Here is a 21458-nt window from a genome sequence, read left to right as displayed (position 1 = left end):
AGAGAACCAAGAAACGGTTCTGACATACCATTTTCTTCTTTTTGTCCAAAATCCAACAGCTAGTTGTCAATACACGCTTGTCTTCTTTCATCAAGTATTGCTTCCACCATTTCATTGCTAAACTTTCTAGTTACCTTCTTTTGGTTTAACCTCCAAAAATTTTGACACTTCTGCCATATACCTACACTATGCTATGTCATTTGCTAAATGTTAAACCATTTTCTCTATTCCTTCTACTTTAAAAATTATTTTCCTTAAGCTAGACATGACCAACAGAACAAGAAACTGAAATTAAAAACACTACATCTATCTAGGTTCTTTTTCTTATTTCTTTTCTTTCTAGTTTCTTTCTACTGCAGTGTTTCTTTACTTTCTTCCATTTTCGTTGGTACCTCTTCATTTTTAACTCCAAATTCTTTGCGTTATAATGGTTGTTTCAAGTAAGCACAGCCCCCGACCACATCCGTCGCTTACGCAACATCGACCGCGCTTTTATCGACCGCGGGAACGTGTCCGGTCGCGAATTTCCTCTGGTGGCGCCCTCTACTTATCGGCCGTCGTAAATCGGCGTCGGTCACGCGAGCCCCGGAAGCATGTGGGGCGCGAAAAAAGGCGAACAATCTGGATTTTCTGGTGGAAAACTGAGGGAGATTTGGTTGTTGCAGGTGAAGGTGTGGTTCCAGAACCGGAGGACCAAGCACAAGCGGATGCAGCAGGAGGAGGAGGCCAAGACGAGCCAGGGAGGCGCCAAAGGGGGTTCGCAAGGGGGCCAACAGAACAACAGCCACCACGTGACCAAGTGGAAGCAGGAGACGGCCGACGACGGCCAGTACAGCGAGTACATAGACATGGACATGGACGAGGAGTGCGTGAGTGACGTAGAGAGTGAGACATAGACGCGCCCACCTGTATATAGTCTGTGTGCAGACGAGACGATAGTGCCAACTTTTACGTGCCAAACTGTTCGTTAGTGCCAACCGTTGCAAAGCATCAAATTCAAAATCCCCAGCAGAGTAGTTCTAGACAGACCCCCATGTAAATACGGTTCTTATTTATTCTGCTAGATCACACTTTTGTATTTATTTCCTGTGTACATATGAGTATTGTGAATATCGATTTTATTGATGAGAAGACACCATTTGTTTTCCTGTGATTATCCTGTTTTTATTTCCACATATCTAACGATTTTTTACATATGTATGTGTGTATAAATAGCCGTTTGTTGACAAAATTTTTTACTTATACATTTTTCAAACAACTCTTTAATTTTTAATAAAACACATTTTATTAAAAATTAAATCCCTCTTTATTAGAGTATAATTGTAGAAAAAAGAATTATGTTGAGTATGATGTACTTAAAAACTTGTAAAAAACACAAAATATACCTAAAAGAAATTTTATCAAATTTTTGTATTATTCCCCATAGACGAGAACTCCCTCAGAAGATCCAGATTTATTTCTGTTTTGAGGTCTATAAAATATGAGAATTGCCTCAGAAATACATAGATTTCGCGTGCGAGAGATGATGAACTAAAATCTTCACCAAGTCAATATTCTGAAGTCTCAAATCTATACTTAGCAGATTAGAAATTTACAAAAGAGCAAAGCAAGGCTTTGACTGTAGTATTTTTTCTATCAGATCTAAAAGCTGTGACCAATAGAAAGCAAATCTAATTTCTTTCTCCTTTCTATTAGTCCTTTCTTCTTATTTATTTTTTTCTGCCGTTAGAAAATACACAGTCAATCATAGAACATCTTCTTCCAGTTCAACATTATTTTGAAAAAATTCTATTTTCTTTTCAACTTTCAAGCTAAATTAACTATACACAAGAAGCACAAGACCTTTTAGCTAGATGAAGAAGATTTTTCTGTTGCTCCAGATCTTTTAGTCTTTTTGCGACAATTAGTTCCACCACTACAACCACTAAGAAGTCTTTTTTCTTCTTCTTTTCTATCCTTTACTCTTCACTTCTCCATTTCTACAAACAATTCTCCTATGATATCTTCTTGTTTTTATCAAGTACTTCCACAATTCCGTCGGTAAACTTATCTGGTGTTCTCCACAGTTATATTCTTGTCAACAAACTTATCCGGCCAATAATTTCCCAGAAGAAAATCTTTTTCCAAGTTTCTTGACTTCTGCTTCATCAATCGCCAAAATCAACTTTTAGAACTTTTTTTTACCCTCAAACTAGAAGCAATCAAAATTGAAGATCTCGTCCATTTCTCTTTCTAACCCCTAATCTAGTTGTCGCCTGTCAACCACTCGTCACTTCCGCCATCTTGCTCGCAGTTCGTGACGTCACGAGCAGCGGGCACCCTTCTTCCTTCTTTCCCCATGCGGGAAAAATTCCCTAAGGTGTGCACAGCGTCACGACCGTCCCGGTACGCGGACCACGTGTCGCGCAGGGATGCCAACACAAACACCTCGAATACCCCAATATCGTTAACAAATGGCCGTACACGTACCGAGGTGGGTATAATAGCGACGACTCAACAATTACAATGTGACGTAAGCCATTAATTATAACCTAACCTGTGGTTAGGACTTAACAAGCTGTCACTAGTAGATTGTTAGCGGGTTATTTATGAGAATTTAAACGCGGCCTCTCTACCGCCTGCCCTCGTACCGAGCGAGCGGCGCATCTCTCCGGTGGCGACGTTTCGAGCCCGGTCTCCGTCAGTTCCCCGAATTAATTATCGCGGGAAGCGTCGAGGGCCGATGCGCCGCCATAAATCCGCGGCTTGATTTACGGTCGGCGGCGGTAATTCGAATTTTGGCTTGTTAATCGCCCAAACGTGCCGGACCATTAGACAACTGCATTCCTCACTAATTATCCTGGAGGTACAGCAAACCGAGCGTCGACCATCATCAACAATAAACATTTCTGCGCGATTACACACCGGTTCCTGGGAATTCGCCGAAAACGCGGAACACCTGGTCGAAAGCGCAATTTCGGAAGAACCGTAACGTTTTAACCGTTTAACACCTTGTAAATAATTAACTGATTAAATCTTCAGCGTAAACTCGCCAAAATTGACCTGGACGGAGTGAAAGTGCCGCACTTGGCAACGCCGCCGACCATTTGCTACTCCCGCAGTCACCTACCTGGGGGCCGATCTTGTATCCAAAAATCCACAAGTACACCTGTTTGCCAGCTTGGTATTAATAACGTTGTCAGTTGCTCATCCTCTTGCCATTAAAATAATTCTCGTTTTCTCAATTTGATCGCATTAATGCTCGCTGATCGATCATTAGTGTCTACTATATTATTCTTTATGGTGCTGGATCGTGAGCTGGAATGGAAAAATCACCTTAATTGATGAATGGATGACGATGTTGATTCGCCGTAAAAGGGTATTATGGCAGTGCTAATGAAAGGCGAGGCACACCTACTGCACGTTTTCGTTGTCCAGATGAAAACAAGACGTTTCAACGTGTTTAACAATCAATTGGAAAAATTACAACCTGAATGTAGATCAACGGACACTGGAAAAAATTACAAACAATGTAGGAAACGCCGGATTATGCATAACATGGTCCTTCGAGCCGGATAAATTCAGCAAACTAGTGAATAGAGTGCGAAACACCAATAAAAGAAAATAGGTGTTTAGATTCTAACAAGCATCGTAGAAGTGGTGTCGTGTGCCTGCCCTAAAGTCGTTAGAACAGTTTAATTGCCAAATTTACAATATCCATAAAAAATTACCACCATAATATCGTTTTACGGTGTCAATTAAAGCACCTCCATCCCTCATCGTGTCTGAAATTGTACAATTAGGCCCAATAAACCGTCACGATCGCGATTCTCCAGTTTCCCATCCTGGGAGCCGACCCCATCACGATTCCAAAAGCAAAGTTTTATGGTGTTGTAATGGTCAAGTATGGTCGTGTATCGTATTGTATAAGTTGAAATGTGTGGTACGAGGTTTTAAAACAAGTCATTTAACAAACACCGGATTAGATTACAAATAGAACTAGCGTGCGTAGACCGAGAACACGGAAAGCTTAAATTTATGCCGAACGGGACAAGGTTCAGGTAACTCGACACCCGATCAATTCCCAGTGGTCCTTCGACGATTGAATTCTTCCTTGGCGGACCTACCGTTGGCAAAACGACGATCGATGCGAACAATGCCGATCGATAAATCATCATCGGACCGGGAAAAAAAAACGAAGAAGAAGAAGAGAGGAAGAAAGAAGGACGGGCGAGCGTCGAAAGGCAGCGCCTGCTCGACGTTGGCTCGTTTTTAATTGTTATGGATCAGTAATTAAACAAATAAATTACTAAACGGTCTCTTTCGTCGTTATTAATGATCCCACAACAGTTGCCAGCTTCACCAACGTGGTTATTATGTAATTATCAGTTAGTTTTAATCTCGGGTTAAGCAAACCTTTCAAGATTGCCAACAAATTACTCGTCGTACACTCCTCCGAACGCTCACTATCTGGATACGTTTCTATAAATTATGCTCTAATGCCCCACGACCAACTAACGTTTCGGAGAGGCTTTCACGCGAGACCGTTTCCGTTTATGAATTACAGGAATCTGGAATGGGACCGGGGGAGTGGGCACGCCCATTTTGGGTCAGAGGCGCAAGGTATGCTAATGAGGATTTTCGATTTTTACAAGAGAGTTAAAAGGGGTATACGGAAGGGAAGATATATGAAAAGGAAATAAGATAAATAAAAGAGAAAATAAGATTCCCATCTTATTCAAAACTTGTACATAGGTACTTCTGGGTGAAGTAAGTTTGTTTTTGGGGAAAAATCGAATAAAAATTTTCCACCCTGTATATCATCAGATATGTAAAAATTGTCCAGATTGGTCGATAAAAATGACGATCGCGTTCGATATTGTGTCTGTCTGATTTGAATAATTCAGAGCTTCGGTCGCAGCCGCCATATTGTTCTTGTTCACGCTTCATGACCGCATCCACAAAATGCGAACTGATTAACCGCGGCCGGTGTGTTATTTTCGCCCCTTAAGACAATAACTCGGCCCCTTATTGGCCACTAAAGCAATTTTACAGCCGATCCTTATTTGTTCGAGCTTTTAAGCATGTCGCACGTAGACAAAAGTCGCGCCGCAACATTTCCAATTAGCAACGCCCTTTACATGAGTCGAGACGTGCACGCCGTTTATTGAAAACCAATTAATAACTCAATTAACCGTGCGAAATTAGCCGGAACGCGGCCCTTATTACCAACGAACAACCCATGGCGAGGTGCTCCGCGACCATCAGATAAGCCCGCACGGTCGTTTGTTTCAGACAATTGACACAAACTATGTGCAAATGTTTGATAACCTGTATTTCAACTTCCATTATTGTCGGGACGATCGTTTATTTTTATATGGGCTTGTGGAAAATAGCCACCATCAAAGGTTAAATACCGTTGCGAATTAAACGGTATGGGCTTGCCGGATTTACGGACGCGTTCCGAGCCCCCCGGAGCAATTATGTAGCGGCGAAGAAATGTGCAGGGAATTCTGATGGGGTCCTTTCACGGACGGGGGCCATGTTGGAAAGCGATGACGGACAATTATACTGTCAGGTGGCAATAGACGCGATTTTTATATTTTCGCTCCACTGGTTCGATCCAAATTGCCATCATTATTTCAGGATGGAGATTGTGAAGCTGAAAGAGGGATTTTTCAACAGGACGGGAAATGACAAAATCCCCAAACATTTTTAGCTGTGAGAGATTTTTCAGCCAAAAATTGAAAGGTGAGAATGTCAGATCTCCATCTCAGACGTGAGATGCTCCTGAAAAATTAAAATGCATCAAGCTTTTAGAAAAACCAAGAAAGAAGAAAGGGAGATTTTTATCTGAGTTGTGTGAGTGAAAAAATTGTAACATTTGGACCAACAATTTGCGACTTTTGAAAGAAACTTAAAAAGTGAGAAAGTGAAATCTTTATCCTAGATTAGATATCTACGGTCCTTTTAAAAAAAATTGTTCGTTAAGACAAACCTAACATGTTTCTAAATTTTGACACAACCATTTAAAATTTCAAATTCATTTATCTCATTCGTGAACTTGAGATGCTCTTGACAGACTAAAATGCATCAAGTTTTAAGAAAAGCCAAGAAAGAAGAAAGTTGGAGTGGCTAGAATGTTCCGTAGGGGGGAAGTGAGGGAAATATGATTATGTGACGGCGAGATCTTTACCTCAGTTGTGAGATAAAGAAAGAACGGAAAGATTTGGGACTTTTGAAAATGAGAATGTGAGATCACCTTCTCAGACCTGAGATGAATTACTGTCAGTGTTCTTCTTGCTAGACTAAAATGCATCAAACTTTGAGAAAAGCTAAACACTTAGGAAGAAAGTTGGAGTAACTAGAAAATTCCCCACGAGGGAAGTGAGAGAAATGTGATTATGTGACGGTGAGATCTTTATCTGAGATGCGTGATGTGTGAGTTGTGTGAATAGTTGTAAGAAAAATTGTTGCATTCGACCAACACTTTGCGACTTTTGAAAGAAACTTAAAAAGTGAGAAGGTGAACTCTCTGTCTCAGTTAATAGATGAGCCACGGCGACCTCAGGTCTGCCTTAAAAAATTAATTGTTGAGACAAATCTAATATGTTTCTAAATTTTAAACACAATCATTTATAAAATTTCAAATTCATTTTAATAAACAATCTCATACTTTAACACATTGAAACGTTTGAAAAAATGTTCCTAATTTTTTTGTGGGTTCAAAACAACTCAAAAAAAAAACGCTGGTGCAACAGTCAGGTCTCTATCTCATTCGTGAGTTGAGTTATGATCATTTCACACTAAGATTAATAGTACATATATTATTTGACGAGCTAATAATGCTTATCATAATCCACGAGGGTGAAAGTTAAAAAAAGACCCGCAGGCGACTTTTTTAATCACCAGAGTGGATTATAGGCATTATTCGCGAGTTAAATTATCTACAACCGACAACTTTTTTTCATAAAACACTTACCTTACAAAATTTTTAAGACCTGTGACTTATGATAAATCACAAGTGACTTATAATACTCGTAAGTCACGGCTGTAATTTATGACTACCATAATGTATCTATAGTTACGTAAATAATAAACGTATTATTTAATGGTCGTAGATAAAAGGATTTAAAATTGAGTACAGTTTTAAGCTAAACTCAAAAGAAAAAGAAAATTGCAAATTTTGTTACAATACTTTATTGTAATTTTTTTGAAACTTTCATCTCTTAAAAGAGTTTTTTATGGACTGAAAAAATATTATATGAGAAGAAACTAAAGTGCATCTTTTCATCACAAGCGTAAATATACAGTACTTACCTATTGCAGGAGCGCAGCGAGGGTAATAATTAAGGGAGGGACGAATAGGCGTTTCAGTTTTATTTTTATTAATTTTTCTTCTTTGTCATAAATAAGTGAAATATTTATGAACTCGACAAAAAATTACGAAATCAAGAAGAAACATCTTTCAAATCGTAGTTCTTCTTCTATCCTTGTTAGGAGCAGATTGGTGAGAATATTTTTAATTTGTCAATAACGAACAAAACTCAATTTGCATTTTTTGATTATGTCGAAGAGAATATATTAGTAACAAATAAATCAAACAAAAATGCAGAATATTGCTAATTATAAATAATACAAGATGCTTATGAAGTATTTACGAATGTGTTAATTCTATTTCGGAATAGAAAAAAAAAAGAAAATATATTTTTTTTTGTATAAATATTGTGAAACGTCTTGAATACCTTTTGGCACTCTCCTATACGTCGGACAAATGCAAACAAACTAAATATAAATCAAAATTTGCCGTTTAATTTCCAATTTACTTTCCTCCACACCCACCAATCCGGATTAATTTAGTAGTTGAGACGTTGAAACGGCCAATTAGAACCGTGAACATTACAAAATATCGAAAGAAAGCCAACAGACACAATAAAAAAATATGAATATAAATTAAAGCAAAACGTAGCTGAAATGATTGATGGTGTGATGATGACAGTAATTGAAACTGAAAATGAAACTTTCACAAACGTAATCGTCTCGAAATTATTAAAACGTTATACGAGGTGGTTCCGTGACCAGCCCAAAACTCACGATTGTCATTAATTTTTTTCCAACAATCCATTACATTTTAATCTGTTTGTTTTCCCAAATTTAGAATCCAATTATGTCACTTCTCCCAACGCAACAAGACACGACATCGGTGCACGAGGTGCAAAAATAAATAATATTCCGCGTTTCTGTTTATCTGTTAATCCGCAGCATTTTAATTTTCCGCTTTGCGTGTTTGAAAAGAGAAAAGAGTAGATTTTTGAGTTTGCGGTGCTATCTCCGGACCGGCATTTGCGCTAGCGGCACACCATAAATCGGCCAACTCCGATTTCGCTTGAGCTTAACGGCGACAATTTAACCGAATCCACCTGTCCTCGTCCGGTTTTATGGCAGCTAACACCAATTTAGCATTAGAATGAATATTTAGCGTGCTTACAGTACATGTCATCGTAAACCGGTAAGATTTATGACCCCCAATATATCAAACCTCCCCGCACTTAACGAGTTCTTTGGCGATTCGGTGTGGTGGGTGAGCTTTTGGGGCCGCGTGCGTGATAATTAGGCTCGGGGCGTGTCCCGACTCCGGGGTGACCCCGGCCTGCGTCCGGGGGGTTGGCCGGAGTGATAAGATCCGGTCTTAAATAAGACGTATTAAAGCGACACCTAAACCTCATTGATTATATTGTGTTGGAGCGTCATAATACAAACGTCAAAAATTCCATGGGCGTTCAGATGATATCTGTGCACGGTCTGGGGCCTCGGCAGTGTAAGTGTCGCCCCCCGGAGTGTCCCATTCAACCATTATAAACAGGCTACCAAGCAGCGCCCGCGGCCCCAGATTAGCCTAACAATGCACTTAATAACTATTAGGACCGGGGGTTATTAATTGTGCGGATTGCGCAAAAACGCACAATACGCACACGTAATGGTTGTCGCTCGCGGTTCCGATAAATCACCGCCGAAGAGTAATTGAACAATTATTAACAATATCAATATCGGGTCGGATGGAATGTTGACCTGGACGGGCGCGGAAATCAACGGCCTCTGATTTATCGGGCGAGATCCGGGGGCCCCGGAGTGACGTTCCATCTCCGGACGACGAAACCGCGTCCGCCGGCAGCGCCGTCAACTCCGCGAGCTACTTCTTCCGTGGGCGCCGCAACCTCTCCACGATCTAGATCCGAGAGAACACATTGTAGTACGGTTTCGTCCCGCCGCCCCTCGACGCGCACCGTCCCTCGCCGCCCATAAGTCCCCGACCCGGCTGAGGTCGCGCCCACGCACGCATTCCCTTGTCCAGCCTCCGAAGAACTTAACAAGCAATATCTCGGCGTTATGCCCGTCTTATTTATAATTCTCCTGCCACGTCCTGATGAAGATGTCTACCGAGCGGGTTACCATAGCGACAGCTGTTTAAAACTCAGCGGGCGTTCGTTATGTTGGCCGCCCGCTGCTCCGCGCCCGCCAGATCCACACCTGGACGCCTGCGCCGACGGGCGTCGGAGGATCCCCGAAAAAACACATCTTTACCGCGAGGGCACTCTACAATACGCCAGGTGACAAAAGCTCCGCGAAGCTTCGCAAACCCCAAAATGCGCAAAAGCTCCCGAGCTTTCAAAAATATATTATCTTTTTTTTTCCTCTGCATCCATGCACGAGTAGTGCACTCTTTGTGCGTTTCGAGCCTTTTGAAGTAAACACTCAATAAACTATTATTAGAGGTGTTGGATTCTCTCATGGGCTGTGACCTTGTAAATATCTGCGCAAAGGCGGAGCGATAAACCAGTGAAAAATCTCTTTCTTGGTCTTCCTGTTGGTCATTCTTTTTTCTTCCTCTTACCCACTCATTTATATTATTTTACACTTTGTCCGCCGCCTCCCGGCGTTAATCAGAACATTTTTGGAATAATCCTTGGCGACGCCGTCCCCGCCGCGTCCGCATTCTCCTCACCCCGCCACGCACAACAATAATTTATCGCTAATTAAGTCCGTAATTAGATCCTCCGAACAAACGAGACGCGGTAATTGATATTTTAATCTAAAACCCGTTCGAATAACAATAAAACCGCCATAATAAGGCGAGGCACCATCCGCCAGTGTAAATATTTAAATTGAGTGTCAAATAGCATTAAAGTCCATAACACACAATACGAGTCCGTGTAAATCAGTTCTTCTGCGGAGCGCTCCGTCCCCGGCGAAAGTGTTCGTCTGCCGCCCCTGACGTTGTCCCTCTCTCGCGGCGGAAGGAGCAGAGAGTGCGAGCGGCGCGTCCGCGGTTGTTGGAGGCGGGTCGACGGCAGCGGAGCGTTATGAGCCATAAAATCTGACCAGAAGAGGCTCGGCGTAAATTGTGGCCGTCTCGCGAGTTTGCCAAAAATAACACAAATCGAAGGGGGGACCGGGATTGATAATAAAGCCGTCTCGACGATTTAAGAGGTGACTTAAGTCACTGATGGCTTAAGGCATTTGTTCTAACAAGATCAAGTTACAAAGATATGTTCTAATCCATTTAGAACCTCATCAGATCTACTATCTACTCTTTAAATCTAGTGACCTAAAATCGATTTTAGATTTCTTCCGTTAGTGCATGTCGGTGCCAATGTCCATCCAAATCATTCTCCAATGATTCTAGATAGCACTGGTGCAGTTTCTAAAGCCTTTGTGACGACTTAACTGTCAATTAAATTGTTACCCTTTGTAGTACTTCTCTATTGTATCTAATCTTCTCTTCGAATTTTCTTGCAATCATCTATGTACCACGCAGTTATGACAAGTTGTCCCAATCGATTCTCTCCTCTTCAGCTCTTCATTTCTTCTTCAGAAAGAAATTACTCCCGTTAGAAGATCGTATTTTCATTTAGTTAGATCTAGTGACCTCCACTCAATTCTAGATTTATTATGTCAATGTATGTCATTCTTCAATGATTTTCGATTGCAATACTGCACTCTCTAAAGATGTTAGCACAAATTAACTGTCATCTAGGTGGTTTCTTTTTGTAACACTTCTTCTATATCGTATCTATTGTTCCTTTCTCAAGCCTTTGAGTCTTTTTGGAAGAAGGTTATAGAAAGTACAGTTCTATCTTCTTCAGCTCTCCTTTCTTCTATTACTTAACAGTTCTCTTTTCTGCATGATATTGAAACAACCATAGAGGTTTACTTACAGTAAACAGAAATTTTCTTCTTCTTCCTAGATTGTATTTATTGCCCATTAATTGAATCACAATCCATTAATTTTTTTTGCAACACAAAGCTTTTTCTTCATTCTTTCATCAGGCCCGCCGTTCTGCACTCCCTGGCCGCGTTATGCTTCCACTCTTCGTGGAGCAAAGCTATGTCTTTGAACGCAGAGCCCCAAAGAAAATGTTTCCAAGCGCAATCGAGAAATTGACAATAGAATGGCGAACGCGCCCGTACAAGACAATTGCTGTCGCGTTTCTTCGACCATGTCGGTTGAAATCGAATCGAGGTAGCAATCGTCACCGAATTATTCAAATTCGGGCGATTTTTAGTCCTGAGCCCCCGGCCACTCTTGACTAATGGAGTCGATTTACCATTAACACGGTCCCGCTCCTTATCCGTTATCTATGACGGCGGCGTTTCGGACATTTTTCACGAATGCGGGGCGCCCATTCTGGTAGCCCCCGTCCGAACAAGACGTAATAATTCGTGGTGCCCCCCGCTGGCCGCTGTGAAGTGATAATATAGTTTTTACAGCGTCGTCCGACATCCAGGGAGTGGCAGACCGTTGTGCGCCCATTAAAATATTTAATTTCGATTTAATCGGGACTTTACATCAATAAAAAACGCATAAATTGTTTTGATATATCGGCGACGATGAATTCTCCCATCGGACGCGCCCGATCCGGTGCCGCTTGATTTCCCAGGCTGCGCGACGCTATCGACACCGTCACGACGGGGACCGTTCCCAGCCGATATTCAAATTAGACAATAAATTTATTGTTAATAAGCGTCACGTTTTTACGGCACTAAACGACGATATTTCTCGCCCCCGGGCCGTTATTTCCAACTATTAACGACTAATTTAGTCAACATGTGCAAGTTTATTTACACAAAAATTAACTATGGCTGAATTTGTGTAATAAATTGCCGTTTTATATACTTTACGGCTTAATTAAAGGATTATGCAAATGGACAGCGGTCCAGCCACTCGCATAAACATAGCATCTTTAGTACTCGTCCGGTACGTTTTTTTCCCTTTTACAAACGTCCTCGTGTTAATAGACTTGTCTTCAGCGTCAACACAACACAAAAACCGAACGAGATCCTCTGCTGAGGTTTGCCAAGACGAGGCATGGGCGGCGACTTCGGACCTTCCAATACCACACTTGACAGACGATCAATCAACTCGAATCAAATTTCTCAAACCCTCAGGCTCTGTAAACATTACGCATCATTAAAGAATTTATTTACCACACAGTTTTGAATCTCGAAGCGATCCCGCCACGAACAAGCCTCCCATCGATAGATGGCGGCACCCTCGAAGAGCGCCAAATTTGAAAATTCCAACACTACCCAAATGTGAGTCCCCAGACGGGTCTAGAAAGAAGTGTTAGAACCAGAAAAGATAACACTAAAGCTTCAGGTTTATGTTCTAATAAAAAATAAATTACAACTTCTGATATTTCTTCTAGTGACAGCTGACGGATAACCAGTGACATTTTTGCCTCGGCCCATTTGAAATGTTTTAGGTGATGAAATGCCGATCCACTTAGGCCGACGACAAATTACACGTTTTTCCCACACTATTACGCAACACTTGTGCTGAGAATCAGTGATATTTGAAACGTTTGAAATTCTTCGCAATTTTTCTAACGAACACCAAACAACAAATTCTCGACGTCGTTGGACCTCTTATTTATAGTCGATTGGACTCGCGCCGCACAAAAAAGTGATATGCATCTGATCACGATTAAATCCAAGATGGCGTCCGGAATTTAATAATCGTTTGTGTTGTAACGGGATATTTTACGCCACCCGTTTCCGGAGCATTCTAGTGCCGATAATGTAGATATTCACGACTATTTCGGAATTTGCCCATAAACATGTCCAGATTCTTGAGATAGCGAGATATCAAATGTTGTCCCAAAAGAGAATTGTCATCGCCGACGTATTTCTTAATTCTGATTCCCACCCGATAAATCAGCGCGGGCCGTGCGAGACGAGAGGCGCGTCGCGACTAGACTCGCACGCCGCGCGCGCGCCAAATTTGAAAACTCGAAAAGTCAGACCGGTGCAAATCGACAGATCGCGATTGGGAATGTGACAGGCCCCCAAGATGGGAGTCGTGTGGCGGTGAAGCCGTCGCTTGATGTGTTAATCGCGGTTTGCGCCTGCGCTAATCTCCATCACTTAAAATAAATCTGTGTAATTTTTAATATAGTCGCCGTAAAGGAGATGGCCATTGTAGCTGTCACTGTGCAGCCAGTCTTAAATACGACCTCGCCGATGCTATCTCGTCGTTCGCTGTGTTCAGTTCCCGCTTACAGATTATAACTTGTCGCAACAACAACTTATTCATATCAGAGCGAAAAGATGGGGTCGGAGAGGGTGCGCTGGGGCGCTGGAACGGCCCCGCGGGATTCCGTCCGTCGGGAGCGATCAAACACCGATCTAATGAGAAATCATAACAAATGCGGCGAGAGTGGGCGACGGTATTACCTACCAACGCTCATTGTTTAGGATACGAGCAGGAACGGCCGTAATTTCTTAAATTGTAATTAAGGTCGACGATAAGAGCGATAGTGGAGGTTGGCGGCGATGGGAACGAGGACAGGTTCGCACGGTGGTTTTCACAGTGCAGAACCAGATCCAGAGGCGGAAAAAAATTTGAAAAAAAAATCTATGGTCTTTATTGTGGTGTCCTAACCCTAGATAATCAAAAAAAACTTCTGTTGCTACAGTCCTAGGCGAAGACCAAAACGATTCTAAAATTCTCATAAAATTCTGAAGATCTTAAACCAATGAGTGATTCAGAAGTTTTCTTTTCCCGCCTCATCTTCCCAAAGAGAGATTATCTGTCCGCCAAATGGTACTTTCTGCTTTCTGACGTGACCGACATTCTTGATCAGTCCTCTTGCTTCTTTTATCTCTTCACTTGCAACGTTTCTTTCTGATTTTTGAGCTTTTGATCATCACGAATTCATTTTCTAACAAGATTCTTTGTTTGTCAATTTTCACGTACAAAATGGTTCCCCAAAAGTACGTTCTAATCCATTTGGAGCTTTACAGACTATTTACCCGTTAGAAGATTACATTTTCACTTCGTCCAATCAAAGCATTCTTCAATGATTCTAGATTGCACTTTCTAAAACATTCATCACGACTGAATCTCGAGTTTTCTTGGAGCCATCTATGTACCACGCTATTATGACAAGTTGTCCCAACTGGTGCTTTCCTCTTCTGTTCTTCTTTAAAGAGAAATTTTGAAGTTAGAAGGTTACAATCTGTATTACAGAAAGTTGTCCCAACCTGTTATTTTTTCTTCAACTCGTCCTTTCTTCTTTAAAGAGAAGTGACTAAAGTAAGAAGATTATATTTCCACTTATAGATTCATTTTGTCAACGTGTACAGTATTTAAATCCGTTTAAACGAGTCTTCAATGATTCTAGATTGTACCGCAACACTTTCTAAAGCTTTCAGCACGAATTAACTGTCAACTAGGTTTCTATCACATCCGTTGTTCCCTTCTCAAGATTTTTCGACTTCCTTGGAACCATCTATGTTACGAAAAGTTGTCACAACCTGTTCTCTCTTCTTCAGCTCTTCTTCTCTTCTTTCAAGGAAAGCTACTGAAGATTGATAATATTCAACTTTTTCACTTTTCACTTACAAACGATTCTTCAATGATTCTAGATTGCACTGAAGCACATTCTGAAGCTTTTGGCGCACGAATTCACTGTCAATTAAGTTGCATTGCACGTTGCTCAGCCAGCTTGTACGTTGATATCGTCGCCTCCGCGTTCTTCGGCCGTCGGTCGAGGGCCGTGTCTCTGGTTGTCGTAGCCGCCGCAGAGGTCGCTGGCGTCCGTGACAACTCTATCCCACATCCAACATAATCTCCCGCACATATCTCAGCGAGCTCGCGTAATATTTTATTCGAGCATATTGTGCCTTAGCGCTTATCTCGGCTATTTATCAGCACGGCCTACGTCGCATGCGGCACCTGAAACCCCAGAAATTAATTTTCGAAATCCGTTTAGTCCGTTCGTAAGTCATTGTTGCGTCCATTCTCGGGCCCTCTCACGATATTCATATAAATGCGTCTTGTTGCGGCCGAGCCGCACCGCCTGATTATGATGTATATTCGTGTGTGAGCGTTTTGTCTGCGATCACGCACCACGGCGATGGCTCCCGTCTTTGGCTTATCCCCGTCGTGCCTCTTGAATTCCTGATCGGGTCTGAATTCGATGCGATAAGTGGCGGTAACGCGCCGGCTACGGGGATTACATTATGTATTTCGTTGGATTTTTTTTATTGTTGTTGTTGTTATTATTATTTACAGGACTGATTGTGGAGGCGGTCGTTATCGCAGCCGTGAAACGCACTTAAACGTCCCGAAATATGGCAGAGGGGATGGCATGGGGGGCCGCGTGGCATCACGACCCGTCACACCGATTTCCAAGAAGTGGACTCACCAACGCAGATAAAGATCGACGCAATCACTGTTGAATATCATTTGTGTTTTCCTATCATGTTCGATTTGGCAGTGATTGGGAATTTTTGATTGCAGTAGCGCTAACATCACGCTCTTTTTGGCAATGTCTTCTTCTTCTTCTTCTTTTACAAAACTTGCTTCCTGGCGGTATATCGCAAATGTTCTTCTCTAGTCATGATGCTCTACAATCTAGTTGGCCAGAAGTATACTCTATATTTTACTAGCAAGTCTTTTTTAGTTTCCTTTTTAGTAATTTGAACATCGACAGTTACATAAGCATCACCTGTTGGAAGCATGTTGTATTTCACTATCTCCAAGAGTTGAATAATTTTGTGTTCCAACAGAATAATGCTCTTCCCAACATGGCGAGTGTGGTGTGTAGGAATGGAAAAGCAATCTTTCTTTCTTGTCACCTGATTTATTTTTAAATAGATTTTTTTACTTTTATTATTATTTGATAAACGATACATTTCTAAACAAATTTGTGAAGATAACAATAATTACAGTTATCAGCTGTGAAAATTTTAACAAATATTCGAATAGAAATTTTCTGACAAAAAAAATTCCAAATTTTAAAACATCTGAAACTAAATTCGAAAATGTTGTGTTCTATCCGACCATTTCAGCAATAAATGCTATGGTTACATATTACGTTCTAGCCCACCAGACTCTCGGTGACACGGCATTCAGGCCAAATTAGTTTGTCATTACAGATTGTATTACAGTAGACACTCTATACTGTGAACATCGGGTAACGGAAACCTCCGGCTAACGTGAACAGCGTTGTTCATTGCATTAACCACTGTATAACGTGAACATGAACCTATCCGCTAACGTGAACATTCAATTCCAGCTGATTCTGGACTTTTATCGTTCTTAGAATTACAACTCCAGACACAATATGCCCAACGAGGAACGTGGCTCATTTCGTTTTGCTTTAGTTAACTCCGTTACACAACATAGTGCGTACCATTTGCAATGTCTCTAAAAAAAACAATGTGCTTGACACTTCGCGAAAAAGCTCTTGTCATTGAAGAGCTAAATAATGGTTTAACTGTAACAAGTTTATCTAAAAAATATGGTGTGGCAAAATCTACAATCTGTAAAATAAAAAAGAACAAGCAAGTGATTTTAAATGCTGTGACCGATACCTATGTTGGACCGGGGAAAAGAAGAACGTTAAAGAGCTCTGAGTTACCAAAGATGGAAAAAAGACTATACCACTGGTTTACAACTCAACGAAATAAAAATCTTGTAGTGTCTGGTGAAATGATAAAGGAAAAAGCAAAATTATTACACTCTGAAATAAAGGAAAGTTCGAAGGAATTTACTGCCAGTGAGGGATGGCTACAAAGGTTTAAACGGCGTTTTGGTATTAGGTTTTTAAAGATTTCTGGAGAAAAACTTTCCTCGCAGCCGGAACTTGTAGATCCTTTTAAATTAGAATTAAAAAACAAAATCCAAGAGCTAAATCTCACATTGGATCAACTCTACAATGCTGATGAGACCGGTTTATATTGGAAACTTCTGCCAGATAGAACATTTGTTTCGTCAACAGAAAAGACAGCTCCTGGTCGAAAAACCGAGAAGCAACGAATCACTTTTTTGGCTTGCACCAATGCTACTGGAAACCATAAAGTTAAACCACTGGTTATCGGTAAAGCCAAAACACCACGAGCATTTAAAAATTTTGCCTGTCCTGTGGATTATGACCATTCAAAATCTGCGTGGATGACAGCAGCCATCTTTAAAAATTGGTTTCATATGTCTTTTGTACCGCAAGTAAGTTTTTTAATGAATCGGTCTTGCATTGTGTGCCCTTTTCTGTTCTGGTTATAGGTTAAACGTTTCTTAAAAAGTAAAGGTCTCCCAATAAAAGCCTTACTTGTGTTAGATAATGCTCCATCACATCCACCAGAAGAAGATCTGAAGAGTAAAGATGGGGAAATAGTAACAATGTATCTACCACCAAATGTTACTCCACTTATCCAGCCCATGGATCAAAATGTAATCAGACTGACAAAGCTGTATTATAGGAAAAGCCTTCTTGCCAGCATTGTAGCAAATGACTCAAACATCACCGAATCACTAAAAAGTTTGACCATTAAGGATGCGATTGTAAATCTAATGGGCGCATGGAATCGTCTTGATTCAAAAATGATTGCAAAATGCTGGAGAAACATTTTACAAGTTTCCGAAAATAATGAAGACGAAGACGATTTGCCCCTGTCAGTTTTAAGGACACGGTACCTAGACAACGTAGGTCCAGTATCTGAAGTATCAGATCTGCTCAATACAGTGTTACCGGAAAATACATTTAAGGAGGTAGATGTGTTGGAATGGAATAGCATCGACGATCAGTGTACAAATCAAAGTGACGATGAAGACAATGAGGTTGTTGAAACTGAAGAAGACCGACCAATTTCAGCTACAAAAATTTCACCAGAGACTGCAATAAATGCTTTGAATACAACAATTCAATGGGCAGAATGTAGCGGGATAAGTATTGCAGATGTTATGGTCCTCAAACAGTTACGGGAACAAGCAGTCAAGCAGACAATTGAACAAAAAAAGAAACAAAAAAAAATTTTAGACTTTTTTCAGAAAATATAATAATGTAGTTTGCATTTATAAATAAACTGTTTAATATTTCACTAATTATTATTGATTAAATCAAAGCTATTAATGCACAGAAACTACCTTTCGTTAATGTGAACAATTCGCTAACGTGAAAAGTGCCCGTTTTATTTTGTTCACGGTATCGAGTGTCTACTGTATTATCAAGTAATGATAAAATTGAGTATGAGGGAAAACTCCTCTAAAATTATTATTAGTATCGGGTGTTCATTTAAATATCTCCTCAAAGTTGGCGTCGAAGAGTCGATTGTGAACGCACCACCACTCGTCAGTCTGCAGAATAAAAACACAAACAAAGCAGAAAGTGAGGTTAGATTTAAACAATTGATTCGTGGTCTGTGATCCGTGGTGCGATCACAATCGACTCTTCAACACCTACTTTCAGGACAAATTTAAATGAACACCCGATAGTAGGATTACAATTATAATATGTATTGACAGTTTTTTTTCACACGAGGAATTGAAACCATTTTACAAAGATTAAAAAACTGTGAATCAATTTGGTAATTATGGTTTAAATTGACCACTTTTGACCACAATTACTTAGGTAATTGCTTTGAAAAAACTGAATCTGCTAACTCTTCCTCAAACAAGCTCTTCTTTTGCCATTTTTTAAACGAAAACAAATTTTTCTGTTGATTAATTCAATTGATTTGATTAACTTTTTTTAGGACTTTACGTACGAGGACATTTCCAGTTTCAGTCCATCCAACCCATCCCCGTTTATGACTAATTGCCGCATTAAATCATGCGTCTCGTATCGTTTCCGTGGCGATTTATTCAAAAGCCGATACGATCGCTCTTCTAATAACAATAATATGCAACAACAACGCCAACGAGAAAATAAGACGAAGAAAGAGCCAAGAAGTTTGTTTAATCGTTTCGAGACGGAGATGAAAAAAATTACATCCTCATCGCGAGCACCGATCTTAATTATCTCGGTATAAACCAACTGAACGTTATGAATACAATCACAATCTAGATCTGGATCTAAATAACACCTCGCAGACGCGCACAATAATAGAGATTTCATCCCGAATCGGGGTACGCGTACCCGGAGAGTACCCAAATTGATTTGGGCCGTTTACAGGGTGATTTATGTGACATTTCGGGCTCACGCCGTGCACTTTTTCCGCTTATCACGACCCACCAGATAATGTCTGTTTTTCGGGCGTTAATTCCGTGTATTTGCCCAGATATGGATCGATTTTGATCGACGTGGGGATTATTGCTTTTTCTATTTCGACGAGGAGGACCTGCAAGTCACGATTTTTATTTGTTTTTCACACCGGCTCCACGTCCGATTTATCGCCATTAATTATATCTGTCCGGGTGATGGGCTCAAATAAAAATCATAATTTGTTTCGTGCCGGTGTTGGGGCGCCCCGATTGAATAATTATCATCTAGATGCACGACGATTCGGGATAATTGGACCGATGACGGCTGTAAATTTTACAACGTCTCGATTAAATCCGGACAAAATGTCCACGAAAGCTCCGGCCACGCTGCCGAAGAGCTCGACCGTCCGACGGTTCCTGCCCACGAGGACTTCTTCGATACCATCAACGTTTTCAACAATATTTTGCCAACTTTATGAACAAACTGAAACAACAACAAACAGTCAACTCTTCCAACCCGGACCAAGCTCACTTGATTTTTTTGACAGTTGTCTTCTCTTCAACCGGTAGCAAAAAGCGTTCTTCCTCCAAATCTTCAATCGCTGAACCTGGTCCTGGTCCTGGTGCGGACTCGAATCGCATAAATCAGTGCCACTTGGAATTAAAATTTTTAAGAATGGCAACCTGTCGCCACCGTGAACGTTTCAAATCTAATTAATTACAAACTTTCCCACCGTAATTATTATGCTATTGTTCTTCATTCGCTGCAGATTAGTCTGTCGGTCGTACGTGAGCATTGTCAATCCCCATGAAATGAAACACACGATATCCTCCCTAATAGGAGGCAGAGTGAAATTCCTGAAAAAATCGCTTCGGGACGCGTTCCTTCGCCGCCCCTTTTTATGTTTGTTCCCGTGGATAATTTATGGGACGCTTTAAAATTATTTACTCGCGCCCATTGTTGAAAATCTTTTGGTAAAAACTAAATTAAAGGAGGAATGAATAGCTGTAAAATTTAATCGTTAATAAAAGCGCTCTAACAGGTTGTATTTAATAACCGTTTTGGTAAAAACCATCCCAAATAGATATATATTATAAAACCATTAAAAAGCTAATATATTACGGCCTGCTTAACTACAGCCTGGCTTTTGTGGCTATTAAAATTATGTTAAAATACGCTCAACGAAACGCCCGCTCATAAATCTAACCTTTTTGTGTCGGGGGCCGGTCCTCCAAGGGGGCTTCCAATTTTGGGCTAAATCGCCGATTAGGGTGGCGTCCTGACTGTCACCTGAAACACGACGATTGTCAAGTTGGCAACACGCGCGTTTCCGAAACGATATTTGTTTAATGGCTCATTTGGACGTTTAGACTGTGAGGGGCTGGAAGCGGCCATAAATTACGCGATGCACATTCTGAGAATATTTTTTGAATTATTATGGTAATGCAAAAGGCGTATACTGTTTGAAAATGTAAATTGACAGCGAGAGAGAGCGCAGATGCGTTGTCGCCGGCGCCGACAGAGACCCGAGATATTTTATTACCTGAAGGTCTAGCTAACCAATTATACGGTGTCTTTTTTGACAGCTTTAATGTTAATATACACCAAGAGTACCTTGTTAATATGTAATAGCCTTTGTCCGAGCTGGAGTCTCCTCAATGGACCGCGGGGGAACGGGAATGGGAATTTTATACGAAATTTTTAATTGCCGTCACATTCGCGCCGAAAATCACACCTAGGCCTCCTCCGGAACCCATAAACTGTCCGATTCCTCCAGCAAACTCCTAAATTCAAGTCACCCACGCCGAAGCGTCCAACACGGCTAATCGCAGGACGTAATTAATACGTTAATGACGCAGCGCATGGCCGCCAACCGGTGTGAAAAATCACCAATAAACGTCGCCGTGTAACCTCCAAATCTCAATAATAACGTGTTCGTGGGGCCGTCTCGGTGAGTTGTCGTCATTTACAAATCGCGATTTTGACTTCTGG

The 21458-nt window shown here is 41.0% G+C and overlaps 1 protein-coding gene and 1 long non-coding RNA gene across 2 annotated transcripts in view; one reads left to right on the top strand and one right to left on the bottom strand.

Annotated features, from left to right (window-relative positions):
* Positions 1–1399, top strand: part of LOC138126273 (homeotic protein empty spiracles-like) — a 24872-nt gene extending 23473 nt beyond the window's left edge. Inside the window, exon 3 of the mRNA XM_069041990.1 lies at positions 666–1399. Within this exon, the coding sequence (XP_068898091.1) occupies positions 666–896 (231 nt within the window). The 3' untranslated portion in view covers positions 897–1399. The remainder of the gene's footprint in view (positions 1–665) is intronic.
* The window catches only part of LOC138126274 (uncharacterized), a 25750-nt gene extending 4292 nt beyond the window's left edge, over positions 1–21458 (bottom strand). Inside the window, exons 1-2 of the long non-coding RNA XR_011157728.1 lie at positions 21081–21458; positions 20674–20756 (exon numbers count right to left, since the gene is read on the bottom strand). This is a non-coding gene — a long non-coding RNA (uncharacterized lncRNA). The remainder of the gene's footprint in view (positions 1–20673; positions 20757–21080) is intronic.

This window comes from Tenebrio molitor, chromosome 3, assembly GCF_963966145.1.
Source record: "Tenebrio molitor chromosome 3, icTenMoli1.1, whole genome shotgun sequence".
Lineage (NCBI taxonomy): Eukaryota > Metazoa > Arthropoda > Insecta > Coleoptera > Tenebrionidae > Tenebrio > Tenebrio molitor.
The sequence above is the reverse complement of the archived record's forward strand: the minus strand, read 5'-3'. Positions and strand labels throughout refer to the sequence as shown.